Source organism: Bos javanicus, chromosome 18 (genome assembly GCF_032452875.1).
Source record: "Bos javanicus breed banteng chromosome 18, ARS-OSU_banteng_1.0, whole genome shotgun sequence".
Lineage (NCBI taxonomy): Eukaryota > Metazoa > Chordata > Mammalia > Artiodactyla > Bovidae > Bos > Bos javanicus.
Window position 1 is genome coordinate 40,688,140 of NC_083885.1, and position 13,895 is coordinate 40,702,034.

The following is a 13,895-nucleotide window of genomic DNA, read 5'->3' on the forward strand; positions in this document are numbered from 1 at the left end:
TTTATCTAGGGTACTGTTACCTGAAGACTCATAATCTAAGACTTATTTTACATTTATATTTTCACCATCATCTGTGTCTGTTTGTGCTATCCAATATGATGGCCATTAACTACATGTGACTGTTAAGTTTAAAATTCAAATTAAGTAAAATTAAAAAAATTTTTAGTTATGAAGCTACATTTCAAGTGTTCAGTAGCCACATGTGGCTATTGGCTATTGCGTTGGACAGTGTGGAGTTGGGAGATTTCCATCATAATAGAAAATTCTATTGGACGGCGCTGGTGAAGAAAGCTGCTCTCTTTTTTATTCATATTGTAATCTGTTTATTAATGGTGAAGTGTCTTTCTCTGTCACTTACCTTCTCTTTCCTATTATGGACAGAAAACAAAAATTTCTGAATTGTCAACTGTGTATTTGAAAGCTAAATACCCTAAATGTGTGTGTGTGTGTGTGTTTTAAACCTTTAGAAAAAAACCCTAATACAGTACAGCAAAAATTGTTCCTTGTTTGGTTTCCTGATGTTTGTGAATTGAGTACTATTAAAGAGTTATAGAAAATGAGTGCTTTTCCCCAAAGAACAAAAAGACAAAACTGAGTTATGTGCCAGGCACTGTCCTAGATACAGTGATACACAGGGTTTCTTTTTTCCCCTCAAGGGACTTACGAATTTGTTTGCAAACATTTTAACAGAAAGCTTAATGTAGTGTGATAATTGTTCTCCTTCTAATTCTTTGCTTTTCAACCTGCTATAAACTATCTTCTGCCTCTGTCTTTTCTTTGAAATTATTCTATCTAAAGTTTTTCACTTGCCAAACTCAGTGGACCCTTTCTCAGATCTAGCCTTACTTGACCTCTGTGCTTTATTTGAAACTTTAATTGTTTCCTGGGAAACTTGAAATTCTCTGTACGGTGGGAACTTTTGTGACTTTTCTTTTTTTCTGGCTCTGCCTTTCTCTGTGCCTACTTAAGTCTCTTTAGTGTCTTCATCTAATGCTTGAATGTTGGTAATCCCTATACTCGTTATTGACAGTTGTCTTTTCTCACTCTGCGTGTCCTCGAATACTCCTGTATGCCAGGCCTCTTCCGGATCTGTTAACTGTTGGGCAGCTTAACTTGGATGGCCCACAAGCAGCTCAGTCTCATTTACTAATATTAATTTATCATTGACCCTAATGTTGGTACATAGGCACCATACTCATCCTGATTCTGGGCAGCATTATTCAAACCAGAATCTTTTCAGCTTGCCCTGATCCATCTTCTGATTTACTAAATCTGGCCAGTTCTTTCTTTTTTAAAAATTTATTTTACTTTTTGGATGCATCTCATAGCTTGCAGAATCTTAGTTCCCCGTCCAGAGATTGAAGCCAGGCCACTGTGGTGGAAGTGCCAAGTCCTAACCACTGGACCGCCAAGGAGTTCCCTGTCAGTTCTTTCTATATGATCTATACCTTCTGTTTTAAGACACCCACTAACTTGTCTTAATTAAACCCTATTTGAAAAATAATATGTGAGATTTTTCTGTTAAATGTTGGCATTTTTTTAATATTGTCAGTCTTTAATTTTTAGCATTCTGATGTTACCTGATTGTGTTTTTATTTTTGCACTTCCAGTTGGTGAACATGTATATCTTTAGTCTTTAAATTTTCTCATCTGTCACTTGGAGTTTGTTTACTCATTTTGCCACAGATTTTCCACTTGTTACATTTGTTATTGTTCTTTATATCTTTCTTTTTTGTTATTAAAATATTTAATTATATTTAAAATTCTTTTAGCTTTATAGTCATATGGTTTCTATTTTCTTTTTTTTTCTATTTTCATTTTAGTTATTATCCTAGAAATTATAGTATCTCTTATTGCAGTCTACCATAAATTAGTAGGAAAATTTTCACAAAGTCTTCTGAAATTTTGCCTCTTAGGAAATTATTCAGAAATCTTTTGATGGCTTAATTTCATGAACCCTCCCTCATTTGTGCTATCGTCATATATTTTACTTTTGCATGTTTTAAAAAATTCACCTCATCTCCCCAAATTAGGATTATTCTTGTTGATATTCTGTTATAATTTTTATTTAGTTCTGAGCTGGGAGAGGATTTTTTCCCCCAACACTTGGAAGATGCCATTCCATTATCTTTTTGATGTCTTTGGTTTCTTTCAGTCTTCTATTAGTGTTACTGTTTCCTTCACTGAAAATTTTGGGTATTTCTTCCTTCTGTCTGGTTTTAGACTTTCCATCTTGGTTTTTAGGCAGTTGATTATGATGTGTAGTTTTGCTTTTCCTTATGTGTAGATTTGGTTTGCCTGCTTTGAATATGGAGTTTATTAAGTCTATAATTTGATGACTTGTCAGTTTAGAAAATTCTTGTCTGCTCTTCTGGCTGCTGGTTTTATGTCACTGTCTTCTCACTTTTTGTACTCTGAGTATACATATTAGACATTTTCTCTGTCTCATATGTCTTAACTCTCCTTTCTGTATTTCCTTGCTTCCTCTTGATCTATATGACTTTATGGATACCTTCTTCTGATATCTATTCCTGTTCACTAATCTTGTTCTTACAGATCTAATCTACTGGTAAATTCTTTTACTAAATGCTTAATCTCAGTTATAGTATTTCTTTCAAGAATTTGTTTTGACATTTCTTTAATAAATTTGAGGCCTGTATTGACATCTTCAACCTTCCCTCTGTTTTCATGAATATATTAATCATAAAAGTGTGTCTTGTAACTGCAGTATGTAAATTAAATGAAGCTATGTTTCTGTTTATTTCTTCTCTTGATTTCTCATCTGCTGTTCCTATTTTCATAGACTGCCTTGTAATTTTTGATTGGATGTCAGACAGTGTAGTGCAAATATCGTAGGCTACTGATGCTGTTACCATCCTTCAAAGAGGGATAAGTTTTCTTTAAGCAGCCAGAGTACTAGTGGACCAACACAGCTTGGTTGAGAGTTGGTTTTGGGTTTTATTCGGGCTGGCCTGTTTGATTTTTGCTCCTATTTCTAGCATGAAGTCATTGTGAGCCTCTAAGTCATGGCTCTAATTCTGTAGAGTATGGTGTTTTGTTTCTGTGGCTCTGTATCATATTGGTTTGTAATTTTCTTTCCTTGATGTCCATATTAGGTTTTGGTTTCAGAATCATGCTGACCTCATAAAACAACTATCATTTTTGTATGTTCTGTAAAAAGACTTTGGGTGTTATTGGTATGATTCTACCTTAAATATTTGGACTAATTTTCCAGTAAGACTGTCTAGGCCTTGTATTTTCCTTGTATGGATATTTTAAAATTCAGAAATATCTGTAGGTCTGGTAGTGATGTCCTCTTTTTAATTTCTGTTATTTGCAGTTCTTGTGTGTCTTTTTTCTTCTTGATATATCTTCCTAGGGATTTATTAGTCCTAATCTGTCTTTTTAAAGAACCAGTTTTTTATTTTATTGATTTTTCTTTTGTAAGTTTAATTTTCATTGGTTTCTGCTTTTATATTTTTCTTTTAAAAATTTCTCATTGGCTGTAATTTTTTCCTAGCTTCTTGAGACAAAAGCTGTTAGAGACACAAAAATCAGAGATTTTACTATTTTTTCTTTACAGTATATATTTTTTGAGTTTTAAAATTTTCTCTAATAATTACCTTAGGCACCCCACATGTTTTGAATGTTATTTAATTAGTTAAAATATTTTCTAATTCTTATTGAGGTGTATTGACCTGGGAATTACTTAGAAAATGTTCCTTAATTTCGAAACACTGAGTATTTTTTACTTTTCTATTGTTTACGTCATATTTAATTCTGTTCTATTAGAAACTTAAGACTTGCTGTATGGCCTGGTATATGATCTGTTTTTGGCTACTGTCCATTAATTATTTGGAAAGAATATGAATTTTGCAGTTTTGAGTTCCATAGTTCAGGTTGATTGAATGTGGTGTACAATTATTTGATATACTTGTTAATTTTTTTGGTTGGTTTGTTTTCTAGTTCTATCAGTTATGAAGTGATAAGGAGAATCTCCACTGTGGTTATAGATTTATCCTTTTCTCAGCCTTTGTGTTATACATTTTAAAGTTATGTTATTTGGTGCATACAAATTTAAGACTCTAATAGCTTCCTGATCAGGGGACATTTTTATCATTCTGAAGTATTTTATCTCTAGTGATATTTCTTGCCTTCAGGTATTCTTTATTGACTACTATACTGGTATGGCTACATTAGTATATTTTACTTTTGTTTCTTTTCATGATAAATTTTTTCATCTTTTAATTTTAGTCTGTGTACAAAGTGTATAAGTCTGTTCTTATAACAGCATTTAGTTGTGGTTTTAAGAATTCAGTCTGGACATCTTTCTCTTTTGTGTAGGATGTTTAGTCATCCTAAACTAAATACATCAGCAACTGATGCATTTAGTTTCATTTTTTCATTTTTGTACTTTTTTATTTTTTTACTTTAAAAGTTGTTGTAGAATATAACAAAATTTGTCATTTAAATAGTTTTAAGTATACATTTCAGTGGCATTAAATACATTCACATTGTGGTTCTGTCAACACTACCATCCAGCTCCAGGACTTCTTTTGCCTTGCAAAACTGATATTGCCCATTAAATAATAACACTCTGTTATCCCTTTCCCCATCCCCTGGTAACTACCATTATCTGTCTCTCTGAATTTAATTACTTTGGGTATCTCATATAAGTGGAATCATACAGTTTGTGTCCATTTGTACTGGCTTATTTCGCTTAACACTCATGCCTTCAAGGTTGATCCATATTACAGCATCTGTCAGTTTCCTTTTAAAGGCTGAGTAATATTCCATTGCATGTATATTGTACATTTTATTGTTTATTCATCTGTCTGTGGACATGGGTTGGTTTCACCTTTTGGCTGCTGTGAACAAGTGTACAAATATCTGTTTTGTGTCTTTGCTTTCAATTCCTTTGGGTATATAACCAGAAGTGGAATTGCTAGATTATATGGTAATTCTGTGTTTCATTTTTGAGAAACCACCATACTGTTTTCCAGTGGCTGTTCTCTTTTGCATTCCCATCAACAGTGCACATGATTTGAAGTGTTCCAGTTTTTCTACATCCTTGCTAACACATCTTATTTTCTTATTTTTTAAAAAAATTCTAGTGAGTGTAAGGGTCTTCCCAGGTGGCATTAGTGGTAAAGAGCCCACCTGCCAGTGCAGGAGATATGAGAGACACGCATTTGATCCCTGGTTTGAGAAGATCCCCTAAATGAGGGCATGGCAGCCCACTCCAGTATTGCCTGGAGAATCCCATGGACAGAGGAGCCTGACTGGCTGCAGTCCATAGGGTCACAAAGACTGAAGTGACTTAGCACACGCAGTAGGTGTGAAGTTTGTCTATTTGATCCACTTTTCTGTTTTTTGCCCCTCTGTGTTTTTTTATTTTTTGGTGCACCTTCCTTTGATTTAATCAGACATACCCTATTTTCTCCCCTTTGGTAACTCATTCAAAATATATTCTTTTTTGCTGTGGTACCCTACCTAGTACTCTTATTTTATGTAGATGTTGGCACTAAATGTATATATATATATTTATACTGTGCTTTTTTACTGGAGAAATTATTCCTAGAGATTGCAACATACATTCATTTATTCATCTCACTTCTTGCATTGTTGCTTCCATTCATTTTAATTCTGTGTGTTTTAAATACCACAATACAGTATTTAATTGTTCTGTGATCAATACTGATTATCCTTACCTTGACAAAATTACCTGTACAGTTGCTTTTTAGTTCTTTCTGAATTTCTATTGCTCCAAATAGCTTCTTGTAGTAGTTCTTTTTGCCTGTATAATGTGTCTTTATTGAGATAGAATTGACATATACCATTGTGTAAGTTTCAGGTGTACAATGTATTGTTTTGATACATTTATATGTTGCATGGTGATTACAGCTTTAGCCTTAGCTAACTCCCTCTGTCACGTCACATAATTACTTGTAGTATTTCTTCCAGTAAAAATCTGCTGGTGCAGAATTTTTTGTGGGAAAATGTTTTTACTCTTCATTCATGTTGGAGGATCTCTTTGCTCTGTACATAATTTATAAATTTTCAGTTATTTTTTACCAAAACTTTAAGATTTTTATCCCATTTTTCCAGTTTCTAGCATTGTTTTTATTGACGTTATCTCTAGTTTTAACTCTTCTTACTGCTGCTTTGAAGGTACTGTATCTCCTCCCTGCTCTTTCTCCCCTATGCTGATTGTAAAATTTTCTATTTTTCTGTGATTTTCATCATTGGTACTATATTGTGCCTTCATATAATTTTTCTTTTTTAATTTCTCTTGCTTGAAATTCTTAGAGCTTCTTAAATCTGTTGGTTAATACCTTCCTCTTATATTTAGAAAATCTTGTAGAGGTTTGTTGTTCAGATCTGTTCTCTCTGTAGATCTTCAGTTATAGTTTTCATATGTCTCTTATTGGTCTTTTCTATATTTTCCACTTTGTTTTTTAATCTCTGGGCTTTTATTATGGTATTTTTTTTATTGACATGTCATCCAGTTCAAAATTCTGACTTTTGTGTTAATCTCCTGTTAACACCATTTATTAAACTCATTTTAGATGTTTCAGTTAAAGATTATCCTTTTGATTCTTTTCTTGTGTAGATACTAATTGTCTAGGGAAATATGCCATCTTTTCATGTATTTCTTCAATCTTTTCCACTGTTTTCTTGAACATATTAATAATTATATTTTAATGTCTTAGTTGGTTAACTCGAATATGTAGATTGCTTATTTGGTTCTATTTTGTGTTGTTTTTCTTCTTTTTGAGGTTTGCTCATATGGTCCTATTTCTTGGTAATATAGTTATTTTTAATTAAATGCTAGAAATGTAAATACTCCTGAAGTATTTACAATTAAATGTTAATTTAATTAATATTTTAGAGTCTTTACAATTTTGGTTACTCCTGAAGGGTATATCTTCCTCTGGAAAAGTTTCACCCTTTCTTCACTAGGTTGATAAAGTAGAAGTTGGGACACCTCAATTCAGGCAGGTACTGAATGGAGTGCAGGTTGGGTTTTGTTTATTGTAAAATATCAGCTATCTTTGATTCTTTCTTGGCTTTCATCTGATTCTTTCTTGGCTTTTCTTCTGAAAATCTAGTTTGTTCACCAGACTTCTTCCCTTGAAGGCTTCTGAACTCTTAAGTTTTGTTTCATCAGTTCCCTGAGCTCTGATTTTCAGCCTTTCAGTTTTTTGGCCGTTTGAACTTCAGAAGTTCATACATGCCATGAGAGGAAAAGACAGCCACATGCTTAAGATCTCTCGTGTCTCTGATTTTGTTACTACAGCCTTCTCAGACTGCTTTAAACTTCTGCTCAGGACAAAGTATAATTCTCAGCCTTTTCACTGTGCTTTGAGTTGTCCAAGAAAAGAGCATTAATTTAATTCTCCATAGTTATCTCCTGAATTTTAGTCCCTCTTGTTCCAACTTCTTAGGCAACTCTTAGGTGCCTTCTAAGAGATGACTTTGTGTTCATCTGGCTTTGCCAGTTTTCACAGGAATTACTGGTTTGTTACACGCTTTTTGTCCCAACTTGGAGGTTAGTTACGTAGCTACTTGCAAGTGATTTAGTATTAATTTTGCTCTAGTCACTGTTAGTGTTTCTTTAAAATAAAAATGTTCTTCTTTAATTGGTGCAAGGGCCTTTCAATTTGACTTCTTTTTTACTTGTCAAGATATTTTCCCCCCATCATTCTATTATTTCTGCTTCCCTGGTGGCTCAGATGGTCAAGAATCCACCTGCAGTGTGGGACACCTGGTTCAATCCTGGGTTGGGAAGATCCTCTGGAGGACGATGACAATCCACTCCAGTATTCTTGCCTGGAGAATTCCCTTGGATGGAGGAGCCTCATGGGCTCCAGTCCATGGGGTTGCAAAGAGTTGTACATGTCTGAGTGACTAAGCACAGCTACTACTTCTGTTCTTTAATGAATTACTTGTTTTCTTGGAGATCTTCACAGGTATGCTCTCATTTTAATCTCTGTAGCTGGCTTACTTACAAAGTTTTCTTAATCAATTATAAACCACAGAAATGCTTGGAAGAAAGTTTGGAAAGTACTATAAAAAGTTAGGAAGAACTCAGGGATAGGATTATTTTGTATATATGTGTGTGTGTGTGTGTGTGTGTGTGTGTGTGTTTCACTTTCTTGTACATTTATGTCGTTACTTTGTGGGGAACTTTGTTAGATTTAGCTTGTGCAAATCCCTTTGTGGTCACCTTTTCCGGTCCAGAATCTGTAATCACCTCAGTCTCTCTTTGAGTCCAGAGTAAATTTGATTGGCTCAATTTGTGTGGATCCTCTTCATTTACACTGGCTCCATTTACATTTCTCCAAATGGAGAAATGGGGTCCTCTGCCTGTTGCAGATGAGAGGAGGGTGAGGTTTTAGAAAGTAAGGTGTGGGAATGGAGAAGAAATGATTGATATCTCTAATAAAACAATAGACAGGCAAGCTGCAATTCAGAAGTCTTAAAAACTGAAAACAAAGTTATTCCTTAGTTTCTGCCATATTCATTTGTTGATGAAACTGATTTGAGTGAGGTATTTTATTCTACTTTGAATATTCATGTTTCCCTGAAAATGTCACTATATTTGATACAGGGTAGTGTTCTACTACTGCAGGATATAACTTGACTAAATTATGAAAAGTTCTAAATTGAGAAACATCTTTCCCTGAGATTTTTGGCTAAGTAATTGTAGATCTGTACTCCTTACACGGACTTGTTGCACACTTACTATATGGCACATGAGTAAAGGAGGCCTGGCCCATATCATTGACCTTTCATCTAGTACAATTACGAGTTTCCTGGATTTTGGAAAAAACATTTAAGTGTTTTAACAGCAGCTTATAATTATTGTCAACTTTGGATAGTAGTTCTATTATTTTCATTTTTTAGCATATTTAAAAATAAATTTGTTTAAAATTTTTATACAGAAACAGCTTATTATAGTTTATTAGTGCTTATTGCTATTTCTTTTGTTAGTTTATCAGTGCTTATTGCTATTTCTTTGTAGTCGTTTCTAACCTTTTTTGCAGAGAGGCTTATTTAGAAGACTTATAATATTTTACCAGTTTTCTTTACGTGTACTTCTTATATACTTTGGTAATGGCATTTATACATCTATTAATTGACAGTATGTCCTTTAAGAAATTATTCTCAGCCATTTAAGTAGCTGCCAGATAATCATGCATGTCCACTATCTATTGGATTTAGTCACCATTGATAATTTTTTTCCTTTTTGACTTCTCAGTAGCTTTAAAACCCAAAATTATATGATCTTTTTTGAAGACATAGTCTAGCAAGAGAAGCAAATCATGTAAATGTGGAAAGCACTGATTAGTGAATCCTCAGATTGTTATTTTATGCATTAACCTGTACAGGGAGAATATGGAATTGCAGTGCAGTGAGAGAAGTTTTAGAAGTAAAGTGAAGCATTTTTGAGAGAAATATCATTTAAGACTTATGCAAACTTACCCTTTAGCCTTTCTGTTCTGGTCTAGTTTTAATGTGGTGCTGTTCTTAATGTGGAAAACTCATAGGTTGAGGCCCCCTTGTGGTCTGTTAACCAAAGCAAATAGCACAAATGGAACTAAGTAATGGAGATCTTAATTCATTCCTTTCTTTATAATAATTTTTAAAAAGTGCCTCCTGAGGGAAAAAAGAGGAAAATATTCTTGTACTAATAGTTTACTGATTTTAAAACTTGCCAATTATTTTATAATTGAATGTGTATATATGTTAGCTGGACACTGACCTAAAGAAAAATAGGTTATTGGGTAGACCATCATTGTCATCTTGGGCATCTAACTTGATTAGTTGTAAGTGCCTTAAAAATATATAATAGGGTTGGCCCACCACCCTCTCCCCCTAAAACATACACACAGACACACACACACACACACACACACACACACGCATGCATGTGTGTATGTGGGGCTTGGGAAATTTGTTGTTTATATTCATACTGAGTTGCTTGACTTGAGAGGGCCAGGAGTTGTATGAGGCATTGGAAGAAATAAAAATTTTTATTAGTGAGTTGGTCCAGTTAAGCTTATTTGCTTTTCCTAACATTATTGGCAAGGTCTTGTCAGTGTGTGTGGGAGGGTATGTGGAGGAAGTGAAGAAGCAGCAGCATCAGTCAGTGTTTTTAAGGAAAACTGCAGATACAAAGCAGCTGCTTTTCCTTATACCCAGTAAGATTTATGATGGTTGGGAACAGTCCAATACAGTGAGTATCGGCTTTGCGATTAGATAGACCTGGCATTAAAACGGATTTTATCTTTTAGCAGTTCTCAGGCAGTTTGTAATATCGAGAAAGTTACTCCATCTCTGAACTTGTTTCCTCTTTTTAAGAAGTGAAGACTCATCTTATTGAACTGTTTCATCGTATAAAGTCCTGGCATTTACCAGTGTTATTATTACTTCTTAGTTCAGTTCAGTCGCTCAGTCGTATCCAACTCTTTGCGACTGCAGCACGCCAGGCTTCCCTGTCTATCACCAGTTCCTGAAGCTTGCGCAAACTCATGTCCATTGAGTTGGTGATGCCATCCAATCTTCTCATCCTCTGTCGTCCCTGTTTCCTCCTGCCTTCAGTCTTTACCAGCATCAGGGTCTTTTCCAAGAAGTTAGTTCTTCACATCAGGTGGCCTAAGTATGGTAGCTTCAGCTTCAGCATCAGTCCTTCAGTGAATATTCAGGACTGATTTCCTTTAGGATTGACTGGTTGGATCTCCTTGCAGTCCAAGGGACTTCTTAGGAAAAGGGCAATTTTGAGTCCTAAAGAAAGCATACCGAAGGATTTTTTTTTTTTACAATTGGGCTATTGGTAAACACTCCTAATGGTAGATTGAATGTGTCTTAAAAAGTGGTATAGTAATGAAATGTGTTTTGCTGTTTCACTGTGGTTTTCAAAAGTTGATTTTAGAACCAGTCTCACTATCTTACAGTCAGTTTATTTAATAATTAATCTAGTCCATTTCAGAAGAAATAAGGTTAGTTGGCATTACTTTTAACAGAAAAAAGAGACTGTAAAACCCCAGATGAATCATAAGATTTTCTCCTTTCCACAGATTTCCTTGGCAACTAAGTCATAAAAATTTACTAATATTTTCTTTTTGAATAAAAGGAGAAAACTAGAAAGATATCAGTGTAAGTACAGCTGCTTGGGTTCAAATGTTTGTTGGAATTAGGTGTGCTATAAATCATGTAAACAAAGATTTAACTGTAGACATATCATCAGAAGGCTATGGTATGTATTCATACCTGCCTCTTTCATGTTTTCCTTAATTTCTTGAGTTTACAAAATATCTAGCTTACATTTGGATAATGTCTAACTGAAGACTCTTGTTCTAACCCCTATATGTAACCAATAAATACTTTTAACGAAGAAAATATTTTGGTAGTGAAAATTTCTCTTTTTAATTGTGAAGTGGATTTTTGTTATCTTATCCTTTAATATCTGTTCTTGGGGGAAACTTATTTCAGGAAAGAAAAGGGGTGGGGGAAAAATAGCTACAGCAAAATGGAGAGTTAAGATCATAAAGGGTGATGGCAAGAATACATGCCATTCTACCAGGAACTTGTTTTTTAAACATAAAAAGCATATGTGGCAAATTTACATATTTACTAATTAAAAAGGCTTCCTGGAAACATTAAGTAGACTTATCTTCTATAACCTTTAACACTGTCACTAATGGATATTGCATAGAAAATTTCATCGAAGGTCCTTTAAATAATGTAAATGATTATGAATATGTAACTAGTTAATATGCAGCCATGAAAGGATTATCATGTAGAGGTTAATGAACATTCTGCTCTTATGGTTTGCAGGGCTTTTCTTTTTGTGCTTTTGGCTCACTTCATGCTTGGAAACACATGCATTGGGATTGGAAAGCATCCTGACTGTTTTTGGGTCTCTTCTCTTAATGGGGTTGTTAAATAAGAACTTTATAAAAAGGATTTCATGAAGATTTTTTCTTTTTCAATTTACATTTAATTCTGTTTGTCTATTTTATAATTACTGTCGAGTCAGAAACAGTGAAATGGATTGATGTAGCTTTAGCCTGGTTCTTCCAGATGTAAAGTCAGTACTCTTATTATATGTTTTCACTGTTATTAAGTGTTGCTATGTGATTGATACTTATTGAGAGAGCTTTATTCTCAAACTGACTTTTTATGCTGAGTTAATGTGTAGTATGGTTGGATATCTGATTACAACATGTATTTTGGTACAGGATTGCTGCCTTAGTATTTAAAATGTCCTAAAGGAAGATATTTACTTCAGGAATTAAATGTTATAATAGAGGAATTTAGTGACAGGCAAAAAAAAAAAGATGTGATTTTTAGATGAAACATGGTGCTTATATAAGATGCAGTATTGGTATTTAGAACAGTGAGAAAGAACAGTGTTTCAAACTGTAACACTGCTGTCTTTTTCAGGTGGCATTATATTAAGCATAGTAATTTCATCCCTTAGTTTCTCTTTCTCTAAAATGGTGCTACAGTATTTGAAATTATTGTTTAAAGTTTTGTTATCAATGGGCAGTTTAAAAACATAATTAGTAACCTTTGAAAAGGGTTTTTTTTTTTAAGTTGCTATTCACATGTTCTTTTTTTTCCCCCTTACTAGTTAGTGTTCTTAATTTTTTGAGCATTTTAAGAATCTGTTGAAATATCTCTAAGGAAAACAAGTAAGTTTTATGTTTAATTTCGTTGTTTCAGTATTATAAGCATAGCTTAAACTGACTATGAAGTGCTTAAAATTTTATCATAATTCACCAGGGGAACAAAATGGGCCGTTCAGAGCATCTCTTTATCCCAAGTATTTCTTCTTGAAATGTAGTAGAAAAATATCACTGAACTCATTTTTAATGCATCAGAATAAAAATTACAGGTGAAAACATTTGAAGATATACTGACAAAATAAAATACTTTCACTGCTGTCATTTTTTTTAAACTGATGAAATGTGGATGTTACATTGTTTTTTTGTTATTTATAACATTTGTGTATTCTGCAAAATATGTAACATTGAAAACAGGCCTGCAGATTGTACAAAATACTAGTTATCTTATATCATATGTCACCTAATAGTTATGAAGTGGGTTTTGTACCTAAGTATGAATCGGAAAGCTGTAATTTGTTCTGCAGTTATCAGCCTGCATTAGAGAGGTATGATAAAGTGTGCTGCTTAAAAACTAACATTCGCATCTCTGTGCATTTGACAAATAAAAATGTGTATCGAGATGCTTTTAAATCTGTAAAGCCACTACTGTAGCTTTCTGATACAGTGATTTTGTAGCTTTGTGCATTGCCCTGTTTTTTCATGAGTAGTTATCTGTTTTCATGACAGGTGGTCACTAACTGCCAAGAGAAAATCCAGCATTGGTGAGTGAAAGATCGTTTTATTACCTTTCTGAAATACTAATGGAATCACTTATTTGTATTTTAAAAAAGTACAGTTTTCGCATCCTATAATTGAGTTCTTCTGGTAATCTCCATTTTGAATCCTTTTGGTACTAATTTATATTGTCTTTAATTGTTTATTGAATTCTGTGTTCCCTGATTTCCTGAAGTTGCATCACCATTTGTGTTTAATATTTTAATTGCTTTCTTTTTCCCTTCCTTCGTTTCTTTTTTTAAAGTTAGAATATTACTATTGTTATGAAGTTGAGACTGATGCATTTTTTAACCTGACTAATCAGCTTTATTTTGGGACTGTTTTTTGTATATGTAGTAGAATAATAATTAGAATCAATTGTTTTAAAATAATGGTGGAAATATGTACAGATACATTTTCCCAAAGTTTAAAAAATCTAATTAATTGGCTGCATCTCAGAGCTTGCTTTAGAGACCACACTTTTTAGAATATAGAGAGAAAGAA

General features: G+C 33.6%; 1 protein-coding gene across 2 annotated transcripts in view; it reads left to right on the forward strand.

Annotated features, from left to right (window-relative positions):
- The window catches only part of URI1 (URI1 prefoldin like chaperone), a 75,332-nt gene that overhangs the window by 20,547 nt on the left and 40,890 nt on the right, over positions 1-13,895 (forward strand). For both annotated transcript variants that reach the window (XM_061387859.1, XM_061387858.1), the window contains exon 2: positions 13,365-13,399. In XM_061387859.1, coding sequence (XP_061243843.1) covers positions 13,365-13,399 — 35 coding nt within the window. The remainder of the gene's footprint in view (positions 1-13,364; positions 13,400-13,895) is intronic.